The sequence below is a fragment of the Panthera pardus genome, unplaced genomic scaffold, assembly GCF_024362965.1.
Source record: "Panthera pardus isolate Hobbes unplaced genomic scaffold, ASM2436296v1 HiC_scaffold_13, whole genome shotgun sequence".
Taxonomy (NCBI): Eukaryota; Metazoa; Chordata; class Mammalia; order Carnivora; family Felidae; genus Panthera; species Panthera pardus.
The window spans coordinates 138,705,664-138,728,728 of NW_026526688.1; the positions used below are offsets into that span (position 1 = coordinate 138,705,664).

The 23,065-nt window shown below is 37.4% G+C and overlaps 1 protein-coding gene across 5 annotated transcripts in view; it reads left to right on the forward strand.

Annotated features, from left to right (window-relative positions):
• Nucleotides 1-23,065, forward strand: part of PRKG2 (protein kinase cGMP-dependent 2) — a 103,355-nt gene that overhangs the window by 29,270 nt on the left and 51,020 nt on the right. For 4 of the 5 annotated variants that reach the window (XM_019466360.2, XM_019466342.2, XM_019466333.2 and 1 more), the window contains 6 exons: nucleotides 3,628-3,794; nucleotides 8,353-8,466; nucleotides 10,099-10,204; nucleotides 13,472-13,535; nucleotides 21,267-21,344; nucleotides 22,846-22,940. In XM_019466360.2, coding sequence (XP_019321905.1) covers nucleotides 3,704-3,794; nucleotides 8,353-8,466; nucleotides 10,099-10,204; nucleotides 13,472-13,535; nucleotides 21,267-21,344; nucleotides 22,846-22,940 — 548 coding nt within the window. In that variant the 5' untranslated portion in view covers nucleotides 3,628-3,703. Of the gene's footprint in view, nucleotides 1-2,334; nucleotides 2,441-3,627; nucleotides 3,795-8,352; nucleotides 8,467-10,098; nucleotides 10,205-13,471; nucleotides 13,536-21,266; nucleotides 21,345-22,845; nucleotides 22,941-23,065 lie in introns of those variants that run through there. The other variant, XM_053901457.1, reaches the window with a different exon arrangement.

Genomic DNA, 23,065 nt, shown 5'->3' on the forward strand with positions numbered 1-23,065 from the left:
CTGTCTGACACCTACAATATCTTGGTCTGTTAGGTCTGTTTCTGTTGTCTTTTTTCTCTTGGTCTTCAGTCATTTGGTCTTTTCTCCTGCTATGCCTGGTAACTTTTGATATTTTGCCAGATACTCTTTAGGGAAAAACTCTAGAGAAAATTTGAGTCTCTAGATTTTGTGAACATCCTATGGAAAACACTTACTTTTGCTTCTGGAAGGCAGGCTAGGGGCAAATCATTTTAACCAAAATAGGAATTTGTCATTTTGAAGTTGGTTTTCAGTCTTTTCCAGAGCTAGCCTCTTTTGGGCTGCTGTATTTACTCATAGGTTACAGCCCTGCAGTTGTCCCATCTGAAATCTTGGATGTTTATCAGGATTCTTCCTTCATGGGGTGCCTTGAATATTGACTCTGGTCTTCCCAATCCTTTGAGACTGCCAAAATTCTGGTTAGTGCTGACTACAAATCAGCAAATGCCTTGAAGGGAAAAGCAGATATGAATGTCAAGCTCATGTTATCTCTCTCTCTCTCTCTTTTTAATGTTTATTCATTTAGAATAATAGAGAGAGAGAGAGAGAGAGAGAGAGAGAACATGAGTTGGGGAGGGGAAGAGAGAGAGGGAGACAGAATCTGAAGCAGGCTTCAGGCTCTGAGCTGTCATCACAGAGCCCCATGTGGGTCTTGAGCTGGTGAACCGCCAAGATCGTGACCTGAGCTAAAGTCAGATGCCCAACCGTCTGAGCCACCCAGGTGCCCCTATATTCTCTAGTAGATCATGGCTTTTCAAGCTGTTATGTTGATAGGTCTCCAGTGCTTTCAAAGCAGGTTTGCAGTATATTAATTTAATTAGTTTTTGTAGTTGTGTGAGTAGGGAGAGTTGTTCTGATAATAGCTTGCCTATCATAGTTGTAGAAGGAGCAGTAAAGTTCATACTTGTAGGCATTGCTATCTGTTGCCTCTTAAACAGATAATTCAAGAGAAGACCCGGTCCCTCAAAGATTTATAATCTGGTTTGGAGGAAAAGTCATAGAGACAACTCTTTTCTAATAATACAATATTATAATATGGTTATTCAGTAAATTAAGTTTAAAGAATTTGAGGCCATGGACCATGTCTAATAAATTTTTATATCCAAAGTAAATTTTTGATAAAATGTTTGAATTTAATAGACATGAATATAATACTCTAAGAGTTTAGAGTAGAGTTAGAAGATTGTGTGAACTATAGCATCCTTGCCTAGATCATAATGGGATAATTATAAGGTTTGGGCTGGTTGAGGGGAGGAGAAATTAAGTTAAACTGGAGGAGAAAACAGAGGCTAAGCCTAAACATAAAGCTGGCAGGCATAGGAGACAATGAAGATACCAGCCTGTCTGCAGCAAAGGGTTTGTTTTATGAAGTGAGTACTAGATGGATGGAGTAGAGCCATGTGGTGGGAAATGGTGAATACCAGATTGTGGGATATTGATTTTCTTCTATGGGCAAAAGGGTTTTCAGACTACTTCCATGGAATGTTCGTAGAAGTTAAGCCAAAAGAAGAAGTAAATATAACAGACATTGAGGTTTGGGAAACATTGGTTTAACAGATTTGTTTACTGAAATATTTCTTTGAACTCTGAAAGTATGCATTGTAAATTTCCAAAATTGTTCAAACTCAGCACACTCTTGCTTATAAAAGAAGAGCCCTTCCTGGAACATATTTTGGGAAATTAGGGTATGTGTACATTGATGAAACACTAGCTGGAATGTTACAAGATCATGGAAGGCCCATGAAAGATGGGGCTTTCTTGGTACTGTTCACAGTTCTACTGCTTGCTCTGAGAACATGTAGCAAAAGTATTTTCTCAGTATATATTAAATGAATGATTTTTTGGCTTTAGAGGATAAAGAAAAAATGAGATCAGAATTAAATCAGTTTTTTTAGCAAGATTAATCTGATAATATAGTATAGAATAGAATATGAGGGGAAGAGGCTAGAAGCTGAAATGTTAAAAAAGAACGTATTAAAAGTTTTCCGACCTAAGATTTTTTTTTTCTTGGACTGTGGCGACATCTTTGAAAATGGAAAATAAAATGGATAACAATGACATTTTGTAAAGAGAAATGACAAGATTTGGTGATAAATTAGTTGCAGGAAGAAGTAAGTTTTCAAAGTACTCAAAAGAGTTTGTATGGCTCTGAGTCACTATAGGGCAGAAGGAATTTCTTCATTGTTTTCTTAATGTAGCCTAATGATCTGATGGATGCGGTTTTGAAGGAAGTATCCAATCCCGTGAAAGTTTACTTTATGTCTACTTTATGTTTGAGAACTTTCCGTGTAGAAAAATAGCACAAGTTTTGAAACAGTAAAGCTAGTGATGGGAAAGAGTTTGAATGAAAGATGCAGAAAAAAAAAAAAAACCTGTTTTTAAAAATCATGCTGAATTTGGGGCACCTGGGTGGCTTAGTCAGGTAAGCGGCCAACTCTTGATTTCAGCTCAGGTCATGATCTTGCAGTTTGTGAGATCAAGCCCTGCATCAGGCTCTGAGCTGACAGCAAGGGGCCTGCTTGGGATTCTCTCTGTCCATCTCTCTGTCCTTTCCCTGCTTGTGCTAACTCATGCTCTCTGTCTCTCTGTCTCTCTCTCTCTGAAAAATAAACTTAAAAAAAAAACTACATAAAAAATCATGCTGAGTTTGACTGAAACCAAGTATGTTGTGCAGAGTCTAACTTAGCCCACAAATTCACTTTTCTGCCAGCTCAATAATTCTATAACAGCTGCATATAAAGTATGTTGATTAAAACATTTGAAAGTTATGGTAATTAAGATTGGGTAATTATTTGAAGCTACTTCTCTTCCCAAAGAAAACAGAGTATTTCAGGATTATCAACAAGAGGGCCTTGGATTTGAGGAATGAACAGGTTATGAGACTGGAAATACATATTCTGTCTAGTCTAGATATGCTAAGAGTCAAAGTCTAGGAAATCCCAGACTACTACCATCACCTCCTATGTCTGATATAACCTAGTGAGTCCCAAGGGAACTGACTGCCTTGGCTCAGAAGAGGCAGGGGATGGAATGGAAGCCATACAGGCTTCAGACTCACAGACTTGGATTTAAATCCTAGAGGGAATAAGTTGCTTGCTTTTTAGGCTACTTATCCGTAAAGTAACAATAGTGATTATTTCACAGGATGGTGATAAAGATTAAATAAGATATAAAATAGCTAGTACTATAGGCACTATGCATGCAAATATACATGAATAAATGAAAATAAAAATGAGTACTGTGTTGTAGTTTCTTAAATACACCTTCTACCAACCAACCAGATTTTCTGTCCACCTAAAAAAAAAAATCATGTATCATGTTATTAACATTAATCTAGGGATCTTGAGAGATGCTACACTTGTGATGATGGCAGCCAGGAGTGATAATAAAATTGATGTAATACCAATTACAGAAAACTATTCAAAAATACGTTCAAAGGTTTTACATGTAAAGTAGGGCAGTTACATGGGTCAAGTGTTGGTGGGACTAGAAGAACAATTTGTCCTTGCTGGAAAAGTTGTAAGTACTAGAATCTGAATGAGGTAAATCTAAATAGCAAAACATGGTTTTCATTAATTGTAACGTAATCTCTTTTTGCCATTACACCAGCGAGAAGAAGCTCATTACAGATGCCCTTAATAGAAATCAGTTTCTGAAGAGACTGGATCCTCAGCAGATCAAAGACATGGTGGAATGCATGTATGGTAGAAACTACCAGCAAGGGAGTTACATCATTAAGCAAGGAGAACCAGGAAACCATATCTTTGTGCTAGCAGGTGGGTTTCACAGGTTTTTCCAGTTCCAGTTCTTACATAACAAATATTTTGCCTATTGCCTTATGATTTTTTGCAAACATTTATAAAAATGCAAAACCGGTTGCTCTGTTTGTATGAAACCATAACAGAACGAGCTCATGAAATAGTAACATTGTTTACCTAATCATAATGGTGATTATAATATTTACTGAGTGCATTTTATGTGTCAAGCATCCTACTGAGCACTTTATAGAGAGATCTCATTTCATCTTCTCACCAACTCTGTTAGGTAAGTGCTGTTATCACCTTATTACTAATGTGGACTTTGCCACAGAAAAGTTATGTAACTTATGCAAGGCCACAAAGCTCATAAATGGTGGAGGTAGAATGCAGATGTAGATAATCTGACTCGTGTCCGTACTTCTAATCACAATGCCACCTACCCAGCAACTGCAAAAAAGGTGTTTCTATTTAAAATACTGCTGCTTATGTTGACATTTTTAGGTTGTTGTAGGAGGATAAAGAAAACAATTGTTTTTGTGGTTCTGTAAAATATTTGGGTTATATACGAATGCTTTCAGAAGATAATTTAGGTACATGTAACCAACATGTGAATCAAATGGAATGCATTAAGATTAAAACTGGTGTCTTTAGAACCATTTAAATGGTTTTCTCCATATATAATTATAGGAACAGGTTTACATGCTGGGTAGATTTTAATAATCAGATAGGCAAAGGATTTCTTAAATGCATACCAAATGCATGCCTTATAGTAGTACTCAAAAAATGATTTTTGTTAGATATAGAGACAAGAAATTATATGAACAGGGTGTATGTTTAGTGAACACCTTCTCAAATTCTGAATTGCCCCAACTTCTTGAGTTTTAGGGAAAAAGTTAAGGTGGCTTACCCAGATGGAGTGGTAAATTGAGACATGTTGTGGCCTTTTATTTTATACTGTAGTTCCTGGCAACCTAAGAATGCTTTCATGATTCTTGTTTCCTTGGGGGCCTTAGGTGTAGGGCAGAAGTTGCCATTCCAAACAAATTAATAAATATGTATTGTTGTATTTATACCATATAAAAGATTGTTTTCATATGCTCTGATTCCTTAGACATGCTATTTTCATAAATATTGGTGTTTATTTGCCATAAACGTCTCTGTAGACACCCCTAAAATTATACAGTCATTCTCAAGAAATTATTCTCCCAAGAATTATTCTAATTCTATGGTCTGAATTTAGCCAACCTTCAAGTTTTTGGGGACGATAATCCAGGGCAGTTTCCCCATCTTTCAACTTTTCTCTTGGCCATTTCATTTCTACTTTAGCAACACCAGAAACTCTGGCATGAAAAAATAGATCATTAACTCAACAAATTTTTATGGAAGCTGTTAGGAAAAGATGAGAAACTCATGTCAGCCCATCTTGTTCCTTGCCGATAACTCCAATGAAAGACTAGGGAAGAGAAGACTTAGAACAGAAGCCAGCATCAGTACAGTCATTGACATCAGGGTTACAGCACACATGGAAATGAAAATTGGACAGTTTCTTATTTGAATAAATTATGGTGTTATCTCAGGACTGACTTGCCTGATTTAACTGATTGGGCAAATTAGTTAATTAAAAATCTCCCTTTTATAATATATGGCATGAATAGCAAATATTAAAAGCATATTTAGCTTAAACTTTGATATTCCATATAATTCTTTAGTATTTCCCAAGTCCCATGGGTCATACTCAAATAGAAAAAAAAACTTTAAATGCATTGAGACCCATGATACAAACTTGACGGTACCACTAAGTGGTTTCAGTGGAGTGGAATTTAGTTGTAATGAGAAATTATTAAATTTTGTATTATATCTGTAGGATTTGGAGCCAATGCAGCTTTTTTTCTTACTATAATGTAAGTTCTATCAGAATAAGTAATTTAAAAAATTTCCTCAACATTTTTATTCATTTTTTGAGAGACAGAGAGACACAGAGTATGTGTGGGGGAGGGGCAGAGAGAGAGGGAGACACAGAATCCGAAGCAGGCTCCAGGCTCTGAGCCATCAGCACAGAGCCCAATGCGGGGCTCCAACCCACAAACCCGCGAGATCATGATCTGAGCCGAAGTAGGCTGCTTACCGACTGACCTGCCCAGGCGTCCCCAGAATAAGTATCTTTTGTGTCTCTTTGGCAGTTGTACCAGTTCCTGCTACAACATAGGTACTCAAATCAGATTTGGTGAATGAGTGGCTGGGCAGAGATGATTCAGAGCTGCTTAGTGGTGAACTAGGAGAAGGAAAGATGAACTCTTCAAGGGAAAGAGAATAACCCACCATTTTTTCCCCCTCGAAGAATGGAGGTCTCTTTTGCATGTAGCTTTTTGTTAGGTAAGGTTTTATTTACACTCATTTTCAAAAGGAAACGAGAAGAGAATCACTGGGGCCAAATAATTGTGAGGAGGTGGCCTCAAATACTGCCTCTCCCTTTCCTTGATAGGCACTCTTCTTTCTCATTTTTATAAGACTTTATTTTTTCTAGAGCAGTTTTAGTTATGCAACAAAATTTGGAAGGAAATACAGAAATTTTTCCATATACCCCTTGTTCCCACACAGCCATGGCCTCCACCATTATCAACATCACTCACCAGAATGGCACCTTTTTTTTTTTTTTTTTTAAATCAAGGATGAGCCTATATTGATATATCATCAAAGTTTACCATAAGTTGCTGTTGTACCTTCTATGGGTTTAGAGAAATGTATAATGACATTTATCCATCATTATAAAATCATGCAGAGTATTTTCACCATCCTAAAAATTCTCTGTGCTCTGCCTGTTCATCTCCCCTGACCCTATCCCTGGCAACCACTGGTCTTTTCATTTTCTCCATAGTTTCCCCTTTTCCAGAATGTCATATTGCTGGAATTATACAGTATGTAGCTTTTTTAAATTGAATTCTTTCACTTAGTTGTATATGCACTTGAGGCTCCTCCTTGTCTTTTTGTGGCCTAATAGCATCTTCCTTCCTTCCTTTCTTTCTTTCTTTCTTTCTTTCTTTCTTTCTTTCTTTCTTCTTTCTTTCTTCTTTTTCTTTTTTTCTTTTCTTTTCTTTTTTTTTGAGCAGCAGGCAAAAGTTTATTAGAATACAAGATTAGAAAGGAAGACTAGTGGGAAAGCTCTCACTCTCTTTCCAGAGAGGGGACATTCGAAAGTGAATGCCCCTAAAGCTCATTTCTTTTTAAGTACTGAATAATATTCCATTGGCTGGATGTACCACAGTTTCTCTGTTCATCCATTAAAGGACATCTTTGTCATTTCTAAGTTTTGGCAGTTATAAATAAAGCTGCTGTAAATATCTGTGTGCAGGTTTTTGTGTGGATCAGAGGTTTGAACTCCTCTGGGTAAAATGCTAAGGAGGGCAATGGCTGCATTGTATGGTAAGATTATGTTTAATAGAAGAAAGTGCCAAACTGTCTTCCAAAGTGACTGTCCCATTTTACATTCCCATCGGCAATGTAGGAGAGTTCCCCTTGTTCCATGTGCTCACTAACATTGGGTGTTGTCAGTGTTCCAGGTTTTTGTCATTCTACTAGGTGTGTGGTGGTATTTTACTGTTGTTTTAATCTGCAATTCTCTGATGACGCATGATGTGGGGCATCATTTCATATGCTTATTTACCATCTGTCTATCTTCTTTGGTGAGCATCTGTTAAAGCTCCTTGGCCCATTTTTTAATCAGATTGTTTGTTTTCTTGCTGTTGAGTTGTTAGGGGTTTTTGTATATTTTGCCAAACATACTTTTATCACGTGTGTCTTTTTGCAAAAATATTTTCTTACAGTCTGTGGCTTGTCTTCTAATTCTCTTGATACTGTTTTTCTCATGCACTTTTCTTAGCAACTGTCCTTTATTACTTCATGTCAGTGATTGAGGGTTTAGACAACAATGCAGGCATGGTGAAGTTACTTACCCAAGGTTACACAGCCAATGATTGGACAGGGCCAGGCTGTCTGACTCCAGGGCCCATGCGTTTCTAATTATGACAAGTTAGTCCTTCTGTTAGTGTGGACAGCTAGGATGTGTTTTCAAGACATACAGTAATTGTTGTGTTCCTTGGACAAAAGAAATAGTTTTATGTGCTACATTTTCTTGGGGTAGAATGAATTTTAAATACAACACTTGCCATCCACTGCTTCTGGAGAAGAACTTTGTAGCAATGATAGTAACATTAACAATAGCTAACACTAACATAGCATTTTCTGTGTGTTAGCCATTGTTCTAAGTTCCCTACCTATGTTAACTAATTTAATTCTCACAGCAACTATCTGAGGTAAATATTATTATTATTATTATTATTATTATTATTATCCCCATTACTGACAAAGAACCCCAGGCAGAGTAGGGAACCCCTTTCTTTCAAAGTGATCAGCTAATAGAGAGTAAGTGGGAGAGCTGCTTTTAGTCTGCACTGTCAACCACTATATTATAATGAGAATCATAAGAGATCTTGCCTGTATGCTTTGTGTACTTTCTGATTGTCTTACTTTTGTAATTTATTTGGATTATTTGTGTTTTTTCTTAAATTCTGCTTGACAGAGGGTCGGCTAGAGGTGTTCCAAGGGGAGAGATTGCTGTCATCCATCCCTATGTGGACCACGTTTGGGGAGCTAGCCATTTTATACAACTGTACAAGAACTGCCTCTGTGAAAGGTAACGGGATGAAAGGCTCTATTTTTGAATTGTTACACAATGTTTATGACAATCTAAGTCACTACTATTGCCTGCTGAGTATTTCTGTCTCCCATTGTGCCCCATGTGCTCTTGTTAAAAGAAATGCTATGCTTACAAAAGAATTTATATTGAAGCACTTGTCTAAATCATTCAAATTTAAGAGAACTTTTCCTTCAGGTACCTGCATATGAAATATGAAAATGGCTTTCTATTATTGAATTATTCCAATATTTGCTTTAATTACCACTTCGCTTTTTTTTCTGTGTAAACATCTGCCTTTGGTTCATCCAGAATGTTAGCTTTTCATTCTCTGTGATGTTCCAAACATATTATAAACCAGAAAAATTAATGAAACCAATGAAAATATATAAATAGCCAAAGGGAGGTGAATTAATTAATGAGAGTTTTCCTGAGTGACTCCTGGGATTAGTTTAAGGGTTTTTGTTTTTATTGACATTATTCATGGTTATCTTGGGCATGAATACTTGGATGTGTTTCTCAGTGGTTAGGACTGGGTTAAGTGTCTTAGAATTGCTGCAGTTTTGATTAAAAAATGCAGATTCTGGGGCTTCACTCCAAACACAAATCAGAATCTCTGGCAATGGAGCTTAGGGATCTGAATTTTTTTTTAAGTTTTTTTTAATGTTTATTTATTTTTTAGGAGGGGAAGGACAGAGAGGGAGGGGGACAAAAATCTGAAGCAGGCTCCGGGCTCCAGACTATCAGCACAGAGCCCAATGCAGGGCTTGAACTCACAAACTGTGAGATCATGATCTGAGCCGAAGTCAGATGCTTAACCTATTGAGCCACCCAGGTGCCCTGTATGGATTTGTATTTTTAGCAAGAATGTCAAGATAAATCTAATTCATTCCAAAATTTAGTAAACCAAAGCTTTGGATTTTGATTTATTTTATAGGCCCTCATTACTTCTTTTTTTTTTTTTTTTAAATACAATTGTAACTTCATCTAGATTTTTTAGAGCTGCTACTTCTGCTCTTCTTCCTGTTTAGATTTTATTCTTGCTTTCTATGTCTTTCCTATAAAAAAATTGTCTCAAACACTGTTTTGCATAATTTCTATGAAAATGATTTGTATGTACTTTATACAAAAGTAACCATAGAGATCCTTAAAAATATATTGGCTCTCATTAGCTACAATGTCTGAACAGCATAAAAATACATAAACACATACTCATACACTCAGATCTTTAACTTTCAATTATCTACTTGTGAATTCTTCACTTTCTGGATTAGCTACAGGCTGGCTGGTTTTCTCTTGTATCACAGCACAAATCTGAAATACATCCTGATGATGTAGTATGTAATTAGGAATTGCAAACTAATTTTGATATCATCCTAAGCAAAACATAATTAGAAAGGAAATCTTTTGCTACTCACTTCCAAATCATGGTTCATTTCAAAGCCAAAGATGATTTTATAAAATTACCCACTATTTATATCACTGCTTCCTTCCATTTGCATGTTAAATAATGCAATTTCCAAGAAATATCATTTGATGGGAATATATGAAAAATTTATCAATTAACATTTTGGACTGTTTTCTTAATGTGGGGCTAAACAATATTTTATTATTTTCTTGATTTTTCTAAAGCTATTACCAATGTTAAAACTTGGGCACTAGATCGAGAGGTATTCCAGAATATAATGAGAAGGACAGCTCAAGCTAGAGATGAACAGTACAGAAACTTCCTCAGAAGGTAAGAATAACACATTGTTGGAAAGAGTAGAAGATGGTGTAGTTATATTGTGGATATGTTGGTTTTATCACAATAATTACTTTACTAGAGCTTTTCTCATTTAAGCAATTTCCACATGACTAAACCAAAGGAACAAAAGTATTCCCTTGCAGTAAAGGCCACTATATTAAAAAATATATATACTTAATTCCAATTAGCCTTGCACACTGATTTATTTATCTTTCACTAATTTTGCCCTTGTATTGATGGAGTCCTTGTATATAATATAGAAAAATGTGTAAAAAGTCTTAAAATATTCATCTGGGTTGCTCAGTTGACTTTGAAAGATAGCCTATAATTTGGAAGTGGATAGCAAAAGATCATCTTTCTAATAATGCTTTGCTTAGACTAATATTAAAATTAATTTATTTTGCTATCTTTAATTGCTTTACCTGAGACATTATTTTTCTCATTTATATAACCACACCATCTTCCAAATTACTATTATTTGTAACAAATTAACTTGCCAGAAATGTCACTGTGTGTGTCTTGATGACACAGATCCTTGGAACATATTTTGTGACCTGTTCTGTACCCCCAACAACTTGGATATATCAATTTAGAAAGAAACAAATACCTATCTAACTGAAAAAGTCAGTTATGCGTATACAAAGTTTGTTTTTTTGGAGAATATAAATTCTTTTTTTTATTAACTTTTTTAACGTTTTTTATTTATTTTTGAGACAGAGAGAGATAGAGCATGAACGGGGAGGGGCAGAGAGAGAGGGAGACACAGAATCCAAAGCAGGCTCCAAGCTCTGAGCCATCAGCCCAGAGCCCAACGCGGGGCTTGAACTCACGGACTGCGAGATCGTGACCTGAGTGAAGTCGGATGCTTAACCGACTGAGCCACCCAGGCGCCCCTGGAGAATATACATTCTTTAAACTATTTCTGTGTTATTTTTTTTGGGGGGGTTTGACAATCTCTAAAGCTTCAATACATACTGTAATGAAATGTTACCCATACTAAGTGGTAATAATAATAAAATATCCCACAATTTCCAAAAATAAATTCTAAGCTCTTTTTAATATTAGTGATTTTACTTTGCATAACTAGCCTAGTATATAGCAAGGACTCAATAAATATTGATCGAATGTCTTTTTAATCATCAGTAGAACATTGTAGGTGTTGAGGGTTCTCCTACAGAATCTTGCTGATTTGCCCTCCCCAGAGATAATATTCACTCCCGGCAGAGAGCTGCAATAATGATAAGTAAGTGCCTTACCTATATGCCAGCCAATGGCTTAGCTATCATGTTGTGGGCTCTACCTGAGTATAGGTAATCTAAATATCCAGTAACTGAGCAATACAGGTCAGCATTTAAAGCTAATGAACTACACTCATGCAAAGGCCAAAGGGGGATAAATAACTCAACCAGTCCTTGTGGGTTGCCTCTGAATGTGTGAGATAAAACTTGAATTACTAGGGATAGCATTTCATTCCCTTGGAGTCTAGAGTGTTCTGTCTCAGTAGAAGGACCGAGGAGAATTTACTAGTACGTAAACCTTCTTTCCTTTTGTCTTCCTTTTGTTATCTGATTTATCCATTCATTTAACAAATACTTATTGCTAGGCGCTAAATATTCAGTGGTGATCCAGATAAACCTTATTGCTTTTTTTATAGTGGGGAGACAGACAAAAGATTTTTCCTCATATCAGTTTCCTCACTAATCCCCAAAAGTGATAGTTTATAGAAGAGAATTTTCACTAACATCATAGACTCCCATTTGGACCAGAAGTAGAACTTTCACAATGAAGAATATGTTAATCAATGACAAGTTCTGCTTACCATTTTACCTTTTCATTCACAGGAAGGTAGATTAGAAACAGGCATTTCTCTTTGTTTCATAATATACAATGAGCTCTTTCTTTTTCCATTTACATCTTTTCATTTTGAAGTATGTGATATCTAGAAAAGTTACATAGTACATATGTAAGTTTTAAAACATAGTACCAAAAATGCCCAATCTAAGAAGTGGAGCATTGGCAAAATTGAAAGTTCTTTTCCTGTGGTCCCCATTCATTTCCCGGCCTCCTACATGCGTCTCCATGGAGTGGCCTGTATTCTGAAGTTTAGAAATCATTCCTTGGTAGTCTTTATTACTTTGTCTCTAGCTTGATTTAATTAACCTATTTTTCAACTTTAAAAAGTGTTATTTTTGCAACTCAACTTTTTATTCAATCTTTTTTTCTATTTTTTTTTTCTATTTCATCCATCTGGTTAAGTTCAGTCATTTCTCCTGTTTTAGAGTTTGGTTATCTGACTCTACTACAGTGTATTTATCTGTTCTCCAATTGGGGCATGTTCTAGTGTTCTGCAATTACAAATGATTCTGATACAAACATTCTTAGCCACGTGTCCTGGCCACGTGCCTCCCTGTGAACATGCCCAAGGATCAACTAGAGCTATTATTTTAAAAAATTGGATCCAATTATGTATTTTTGGAGTAGCATCATTTTTTCTTTAGGGGTGTCAAATTTTAGATGGTAGGAAATATGTTTTTATCTTACAGTAATTATGTCAACGGTCCCGAGTAAAAATGGGTAAAGTAGAGGAGAAATTTCTTCAAAGGAACAATTTAATCATTTGATTGGCTAATCATACTGAGTGGAATTTCTGATGTTTTTTCTCAAGTAATAACTTTCAGTAATCCATTTCATTCCTGATATTATTACTATATGTAAAAATGTTCCTATTACGTGCCCCTGGCTACCATTAATTTTAAAAGTTGGTACAGTATGATTAATAATCAAGATGATTTCCATGCTAATTCCTACATTCCCCCTGGATTCAGCCTTTACTTAATTACACAGATTTAGATGAAAATCATACCCTCCTCTGAAAGCAGAGCTCCTCACCCATGCTAATAAAAGACATACTGAGATGTGGCAAGAAACACATTTCTGGGTGTAATTCACTCTGAAAACCAACAACAAATATAAAGTGTTTTTTTCCTTCCAAACAGACAAAATAAGATTTTTTTCCCTTTGTAGTACCTTACTGTCTTTACTTATTTGCCTATGATAAATATCTGTGATTACATGTGGTTATATAATTTCAATGTATTTGAAATTCAGTTGTTTATGTGTGATATATTTTGGAGGTTTACTTTGGAAAAATTAAAGTGAATTTTATATTTTTTAGATGCAGGTAAAGGTTTTTTGAACTACATAGAAGTGCATATTTAATTCAGGAAGATAATTAAAGGTTTCTTTTTAATTTTGAAGTGTATCCTTGCTGAAGAATTTACCTGAAGATAAATTAACCAAGATCATTGACTGCTTGGAAGTGGTAAGAAATTTTAAAGGAAAAAATACATTTTATTAAACGACTTTATTTAAAAATTTTTTTCTTAATGTTTTTATTTTTGACAGAGAGAGACAGAGTGTGAGTGGGGAAGGGACAGAGAGAGAGGGAGACACAGAATCTGAAGCAGGCTCCAGGCTTTGAGCTGTCAGCACAGAGGCCAACGCAGGGCTTGAACCCACAAACTGTGAGATCATGACCTGAGCTAAAGTCAGATGCTCAACTGACCGAGCCACACAGGCACCCCTTATTTAAAGACTTTATAATTTGGTTATTATTAGCACTGTAAATGAAAAAAAGGAAACGATGGTAGGTGGCCTGTCTGCAGAGACCAGGAGCCTTTTTCTATTGTGTAAAACCTTAGACCAACTCAGGGAATTAAGGGGCTGGGATGGGTTTAGGCCACTCTTCTGAAATGTATAAAAGGAAATTGGATTTGCATGTGTAAAATGACACTTGATTTACATACTCAAACCTTTTTAGTATATTTTGTGAAACTAATCTGCCTTACTCAAAAGGCATTTGATTTTCTGCAGTTAACATCACAATCCCCTGTAGAGTTTTCCTAGTATAAAGGAGTCAATGATGTTTCATTAGGTAATGGTGTAGAGGAGGATATATTGGAGCTTTAGGGGACAGCTTTCTGAATCAGGCTATGAAACAAGTCCATACTTGAAAACTCTACACCATGAAAAGACATTTTAAAACCCTCTGCATTTAAGAAGCACTTTACCTATTTTAACATCTAGGGGAAAACAGCATAATGGAATGTGTTCAAAAACTCATATGAGGCATCACCCAGATGGTTGGTTCTAGTCCAAGACTAGCCAAGTTTTTTTGTGAATAAATCTTTTATAACATGTACCTTGGATTCTAATGATATGCATTCTATGAAACCTCTTCAGATTTCAGAGATTAAAATTCAAAGCAAGAAATTTCTCTCTGATTTTTGGTGTGTGTGTGCGGGGGGGGGGGGGGGGGGGGCGGTCAATTTCATTGAAACCAAAATGGCTTTAATGGAATTTGAAGGAGGTAAGGAATAATAAAGAAGTCACATGTTGACTTTAAGTGTTTATAAAGCTGTTCTCAGTGGGAGATATAAAAGTCTCTGCAAGACTGATTGTTGACAGATTCATGCCTCTGTCAATCACAGTATACAATGCAAACTAATATCTGTTGAGAAGGGAGCACTGACCATTTTATCCTTAAGTGTAAGTGACACCAGTAATGTTTCCATTTACAATTCATGGAACCTCTCCAGCAGTTTATCAAGGACAGACCGTGATGACACAGTGCCTGGCCTTGTGTCCCCAGAGTGTTCAGAAATGAAGTCATTTTCAAGAGGACTGCTTGCCCTGCATCTCTTGGGATTTTCCCAATGTAACATAACCCAATCACATATGTTACAAATTAATAATTCATCCTAATTTCTGAGAGTATGTGTTTTTTTTAAAGCTGGAGTAGCCCTATATTTTTTTTGTTAACTGAGAAAATCTGTTTTTAATATAATACTAATAGAGTAGATTCACCAGAGGGGGATTCCATGCTGACAGCAAATATTAAAATTTAGTATCATTAAAAATAAATGGTAAATTAGTCATATTTATAGCAGCCACAGGCAATAGCTGCAGAATATATAGATGGGGCACAAGTCCAGTATTAATTAACACACAATTTGAGTTTGAAAGTTCTCATCTTTTAAAACACCCTAGAAAGGCTTTATTATATCTCTGCATTTGCAGACAGCAGCACAGTTTATAAAGGGCTCTTTATTCGTACCTGGCAAACAAATGTGTCTCTATAGCGTGTGAAAATTCTCAAATGCAAAAGTGATTAGCAAGGGAGTAATGGGATCTATTTAGCACTAAGAAAAGCACATAATTTACCAGCATAGCTTGGACTAATGACCCGTCAACGGGGTCCTGACAACAGCCAATCACTAATGCATTGGAGTTATAACAGAATGCCTGCTGAGTTCCAAGACCAGCTGTCCCACAAACTGGCTCCATGATCTTTGACAAAAACAGGCTGAATCTGGCTTAAAGTTTAGGAATTGATTTGGGAGGGTTTTAACTTTTGTGTGGGGGCAGGAAAGGGGTATTGGAATTTCCCACCACGACGCGGTTGATCTGAAATGTTTGTTAAGACTTTGACTATTGAACATCTAGACCAATGGCTCCAATTACTCAGTGTTCCAATTACATATCTTGCTTTAGCTTAAATCACCCAGCCCTTTCAATTCTAGAGGCAGACATCCCCTTAAGTCTCCTCTTGTGTTCTGATGGGAAAATAGTACCAACATATTTGAGAATTAACTAATGAACATCACGAAGCATGATAGAGATTTCGAAGCACTGTAAGTGTTAATGGTAATGAAAATGATAATGTGAATTCTGCACCCACCAGTAGTGCAATATGGAGCACAAGAGTGGAAGGAGTCTCTGTTCACACATACAGGAAGCATGGGATTTGACTGTGGTTGATTGAAATGTCACCTCACTCTTTGTTGCAGAGCTGTGGTATGTGACCCTGTGACCCCCTGTACTGAGACTCTGACATGCCATCTTTCATGAAACTGGGGGTGTAGTAGGAGTGGGGTAGGGGTGGGGTCATGTAGAATGTTGTTGCCCTTCCTTACTCACGTCACCTGTGGTGCTGCTTAAAAGGCAGATTTCCAGGTACCACCGTACTTACTGAATCAGAAACTCTGGGATATTAGCCCAGAAATGCACACTTAATACGTTACTTGATTCTTATGCTTATTAAAGAGAATATTTGAGAACCACTAGTTTAAAGTTATGAATAGAATACATATATTTAGAGCCTTGCCATCTCTTCATTCAGGAATTTTCCATTTTTCATAATTTAAAAAAAATCTAGTTTTCTTTCTTATAGTTCCTGCTAATACCTACAAAACCAGAGGGTTTTCTCATTTTAATGATTACATCTGGAGTCATAAAGAAAGTTGAGATAATTGTGGATTTTGCCTGTTTATGGACCAGTTAGCTAGAGGTGAGGCAACTAGGTGCAATAGAAAGTCCACTAGTCCGAAGTCTGGAGATTAGTGTTTATGATCACGCTTCTTTCACTAAAGCTGTCAATTAATTGTGGTAAGCATTAGGGTTTTCTCATCTACAAAATAAGGGTGAGTAGTCCATATCTCTAAGGGCTCTTTCAGTGTTTCAGTTACAGATTTTTAAACAGTTGGCTCACCCAAGTTAGAGGAATTTCTGTTGGTTTTCATTTTGTGGGCTCTAGTTCCTTGGAAAGAAGCAATCTGCTACTAAATTTTGCCTGAGTGGTTGGTGAGGGCCCACCTGATCCAATTGTATTTGCTTTAAAATTTCTAAAGTGTTTTAACTGTTGTACTTGGGTGAACAAAAAAATGTCGGTAACAACCCAAATAACTGTATCCAGTTTTTTAAACAACCAACATGGGTTCATAGTCATATGATGTGGGGAGTGTGTGTGTGTGTGTGTGTGTGTGTGTGATACATCTGATTGTGCATCATCAATACTTCTTTGTAATGAAGATTTCTGGCCACACACTAAAGACTCTAAGGAAGTCTTAGGCTTGCGTTTTGGTCTTTGTTCTCCATCACCTTTGGTTTTTCTTCTGGTTTTCTGTATACTGTTTATAGGCATTCAGGTTCTAGCATTTTCTAGATATCACAGAATGAGCATTTTCTTTACAGTGAAAACCTTTGCATCGTTCATTAGCTATTGCTTTTTGTATAGTTTTCTTCTGACCTTTACCTCTTAGTCTGCCCTGGTATTGATTTCCTTATTTTTCGCTCTTGCTGTACACTCAGTAACTACTCTTAGGGTTTCCTACACATCTTTTTTAAAAACATCTTTTTCAGGGGTGCCTGGGTGGCTCAGTCGGTTAAGGCTTTGACTCTTGATTTTAGCTCAGGTCCTGCATGATCTCACGGTTCATGGGATTGGGCCCTGAGTCTGGCTCTGTGCTGACAGAGAGGAGTTTGCTTGGGATATTCTCTCTCTCTCTCTCTCTCTCTCTCTCTCCTCTGCCCCTTTCCCACTCGTGCTGTCTCTCTCTCTCTCTCAAAAATAAATAAGTAAACGTAAAAAAACATCTTTTTCAGACTCTGGGTCATAGCTTATTAGTAGATCATGAAATTAATTTGTAGGAACATTTTTTAAAAGTATCAGAGTAGTAAGTATAAGTATTATTTGAATATGTTTTAATTTTATATAAATGTCTATATGTGTGCATACTCCTGTACGTGTGTTTGTGTATACAGGTAAAATGTATTTCTTATTGTAGGTCACAGTAAAAAATGCTTGAAAATCATTGCTCCCCCAGATAGGATCTATGGCTTCTTGGTCCTATAAGGGACCCCTTTGCAGTGTAACCACAGGACAATAACCACACTGTTTGCATTTCTCTTTTTGGTCTTGGTGACCACCCTGGCTAGACTGGCTGCACTCCCCAGTTGACAAACACTGGCCAGTCTAGCATCATAGCCAGTGCTTACCACTATATATTTTTGGTCTGACCTACATCCACAGCCTTTTCTGATCTATGAAGTTACTGTCAACACACTGGGAGGTATTATTTATCTTCCTCCCAAGGTTTTGGGTGACAAAGAATCATCCCTAGGAAAAATACCACTAGGAAGGTTGCCCCTTAAGAAACAATAAAGCTCTTTCTCAGTGTTCCCTTTTAAGCTTCCCATTAGCTTCTCTGACTGACAGGAATTAAAGCCTCACATTTGCACACACCACACGCTTTATAATAACTGAAGAACAACCTACCAGCACTTCAGAAATTCTCCAGGCTCTTGAGGTGCCTGGGTGGCTCAGTCGGTTAAGCGTCTGACTTTGGCTCAGGTCATGGTCTCATGGCGCGTGAGTTCGAACCCTGTGTCAGGCTCTGTGCTGACAGCTCAGAGCCTGGACCCTGCTTCTGGTTCTGTGTCTCCCTCTGTCTCTGCCCCTCCCCGACAGGCACTCTGTCTCTCTATCTCAAAAGGAAATAAACATAAAAAAAAAGAAAGAAAGAAATTCTCCATGTTCCTTCTGTTCCATGTTCTGAAGGGACTAGGAGAGACTATAGAGCAGACTCTCTGAAACAAGGACATCTAACACGACGCCAACCTTCCTAGGGAAGAGGAGTGAACATTAGCTGCATAACAGATGCTGAACTGCTGTGGCATGGGCACTCACTCAAACACCAGGGCTCATGGCCGTCTCAGCTGCAAAATTGAGCTTGGAGGTGGTGAAAGTTTGTGATAAAGCTAAAATGAGAAAGAATGAAGAGTTGGAGTAAGCACACGGTGATGCAAAAGACTCAAAATCTCATTTTCCAAATAAAGTAGAGGTTTGTCTCTTGCTCACATAACAGTCCAAGGAGGATAGTCCCAGTTGGCTATACAGAGTCATTCAGGAACGCAAGCTAAAGGCCTTATGATCCTCTCCCAAGATCTCTCTGTGAAGACACATGCCTGATACGGCTCATAGACCTGGCACGGGGGGTGGCACACATCACTTCTGTTCAGGTTCCTTTAGCTAGAAGTTAATCACATGGCCACAGCTACCAGGGAGGCATTTTACCTGGACAGCCACGTATACTGTGGAAGGCTTGGACAACTGGCTCTCAGCCTCTTTCGCAGGGATTAACCATCACCGGGTGCCTCGCATGTACCAAGTATGCTATCAGGTGCTTTAGATACCCTCTTTCAAGGTTAGGTGTGGTAGGTCATACGGTTTTAATTTTATAGCAAAGTAAACTGAGGTTCAGAAGATTGAAGTGACAGCCTAGCAAACCATTATCATCTTCCTCCTCAACATGGCAGTTATTAATTGTTTAGTATGTTTCAGGGGCTTTCAATGCATCAAAACATTGTCTTTTATTGGCTTATTGTGGTAAGGCAGAATGGACTCCCCCTCCCCCCCCCGCGCCCCCCTCAATGTCCCAGACCGCAATCCTTGGAATGCGTGAATATGTTATGTCACCTGGCAAAAGTGACTGGGCAGGTGTAATTAAGGTTCAGGACCTTAAAATAAGGAGATTATTCTGGATTATCTAGATGGGATGACTATAATTACATGAGCCCTTAAAAGCAGAGAATTTTCTCTGGCTGGAGTCAGAGAGATTTAGCATAAGTGGAAGTCAGAGAGATTTCAAGTCTAAGAAGAATTTGATGAGCCATTGCTGGTTATGAAACGCAGGGGGCTCTGTGCATGGACCTAAGAGAGATCTTCAGAAACTAAGAGGCCAACAGCCAGTACAGAAATGAGACCTTATCCTCTAACCTCAAGAAACTGAATTCTGCCAACAACCTGATTAAAATTGAAAGTGGATTTTCCCCCAGAGCCTCCAGAAAGGAACACAGCCTGACACTTTTGAGTTCAGTCTTGAGAGACCCTTGACAGAAAAATCCAGGTGAGCCATGCTGTGCCTGGGCTCCTTGACCCACAGAAACTGTGAGATGATAATGAGTGTTTTCTTTAAGCCACTAAGAAATGTGTGGTTATTTGTAACAGCAGCAATAGAAAACTAATGTGCTTCTCTAAATCTTTGAAGGTAAATGTTCTTATTTGAACTTTATGCATTGTTTTTTTCCCTAAGATATGCATCTTTCCATATATTGAAATATCTTGTAAGATGTATGTAGTGCTATGTAAATAAAAGATAGGTTTAGTCATATTAGAAGTAACATTTATTTCAAAAATGTAAGTAGATTTTATGAGTCAGTGACCAAAATAGATACTGAAATACAGCAGACATAAAAGTGGCTTTGTCTGGATTTTGTTTTTAAATCTAAAAGAAAAATAAGAGAGAGCTATGATGTTGTTAATTATGCCTTTTTAAATAAATGAAACAGGCCCATTTTTGTTTGTAGAAATAATTAAGAGTTCCATTTTGGTTCTATGACTTTGAGACAATGTTAAAGTGGAGTAGAGGTGGACAGTCTAATCCATCTTTCGTTTTCTAAGAGACTGTATTGCTCTATTGGTCTGACATATGGATGAATGGCTTTTCCCTGCCCAAGAATTCTCTGATTACATACACACACACACACACACACACACACACACACACACACGAGGGAAACAAAGAAATATGTGACAGTTTGAGATTTCATGAGGATAAATCTACCTTGAAGAAGAGAATTTACATGTGAAAAATTCTAATGTTGCTATTTTATGACGATGCATCTTTGAAAAGAATCCACAGGAAAGAGCTACTTCCTCTGTCTGTAGAATTTTCCTAGCCTTTGCCCTTCAAGGAATTAGAAGTTGACGCTGATATTCCTAATGTCCGCTGGGGATAATATTTTCAATTTCTTAGATACTCTTTTTCTAAACACTAGGCCCGGTTTCAGGCTGTTACAGATCACTGAACAGCTTGTAGTTAGATTCTTTCAGTGAAAGCCCACCTGGATGTCAGTGATTATTGGTTTGCTTTTGTTTCTCTGCATGTTCTTTAGTCTCCATGCCTGAAAATCAGTCTTTCTGGTGAGTTCTGTGAAAGACAAAAAGAAATGCAGGTACTAAGGCAAAAGTCTCTTTACTTTTCTACAGTTTACGACTGCCGTGTTTAAGAAGATTACAGTGACAATAGGCAACAAAGAAAAGCAACAGGCGTGGGATGCTCATTTCAAAGACATGGGGAGTTCTGTTACATTTATGCCTTCATCTGGATGTCTCCATTGGATTTAACGTTTTCTTTTTCTCTTATCCCAATAGGAATACTATGACAAAGGAGATTACATTATTAGAGAGGGCGAGGAAGGAAGTACCTTCTTCATTTTAGCAAAAGGAAAGGTAAATATGAATTAAAGCTTACTTAAAGTAAATCATGGAAGTCTTTTCACATTAGTTTGCCCTGCACCACAGCACTGGAAAGTCTCTGCATTGAGCAGGTAAAGGAACTTCTGCTCAGAAGAGTTCTTTGGGGTTTGGTCTTAGCCTTGGGTTTGGGGGCACAGGAGAGCTGTTCTGGGTTCTGGCTGAGACAGTAACTTCTTAGTGACCTTAGGCAGGTCCCTTGACTTTCATTGTGTTTAAAATGACTAGATTCTTTCTCAGATCCCTTTTGTCTGTGATTCTCAATCAAATCAATGATCCAGGATCAGGGCTGGAAATTTTTTCTATCCAGCAGGGGTGACAAGCAGCAGGTGGAGGAGAATGAACTTGTCAGTGGAGGACAGCAATGGCTGGGCATAAAGCTGTAGAGAGGGCTCAGAACTTCAGTTCATATACCATAGCTCAAGTTGGTTTGGGTGCTGATGAAAATTTTATGCTAGTATATGCAGTAGATTTTTCTCTTCACTTAAACTGTGAGTGGATAACATGTTGCCAGTTGTTCCTATGTTGACTCTTTACAATGTTGCTCAGAGATAAAAGGCATTTGTGAAATACTGAAAAAAAAGAGCGAAACCTTGAGCACCTGCATCCATAACCTGTCCAGCTTTTACAAGTATTCTTTCTTCCATGGAAGTGTTTATCATCAGGCACTGCCCTTTGTAAACTGGTTGGTTGTCGAACCTTGAACTGGGCCCCCAGTGAAAGAAAAAAAAATAACAAAATGGTTTCAAACCTCAGAAACTCTTCAACACTCAGAACATTTTTTTTTATCATTCCTCTTCCACCTGGACCCGATGCTTTCAGAATTTCTAATCAACAGGAAGCAACCCTTGTGATTATATTGAATTGGCATAAGACTAGCGACAAACAAGGAATATTGAAGTTTTTGTTTGGTTCTGCCGTGGGACTTCTTAAACCTTCCTGGGCCCTGGATCACAGTGAGACACCCATGAAAGTTATGACCCTTCTCCATATCCACAATTTACATCTAGGTTTAGGGGGTAAAACAGAGGATTTAACAAATCAGTCATGAACACTAGATTCAGAATTCCTGACACTTAGCCTTATTCTTGATTAGTTTGTCAACTCTTTGGCTTTTTGCCATAATAAAAGTTCCCACAGGAACATTAGGATTTGCTTTGAATATTCCTAGGAAGGAATTGCTAGATTCACATAAAATTTTTTTTAACTTTGGGAGGTGGGATTTGAATGGAGAATCTTTCTCTTACAGATGGGGAGTCATTTGGTCATGTTAAGTCACAGGATTTCTCAGTCCCTCCAAGTGAATTGCCTGTAGTAAGATGGTCCTAAGTGCCGCAAAGTTAGAGCAAAGGCTCTTCTATTTCCTTCTTTCAGTCAAGTTTATATAGATTTGGAGGGTCTGGTTGAATGAATATGTGCTCAGATTTTCTTTTTTTTCCCCTTCTCTTTATCTTTTTAATTGTTTAACCTCATGTAGGTAAAAGTCACCCAGAGTACAGAGGGCCACGATCAGCCACAACTGATAAAAACACTGCAGAAAGGAGAATACTTTGGAGAAAAAGCTCTTATCAGGTGAATCCACAAAGTCTATACCATACTTAAATAATTCTTTTGTTGTTTTGCATGTGTAATTACTCATTCAGAGTTGTCAAATTGAGCTGCCAAATTAATGTCAGCAAATATCCAGGAATTAAGAA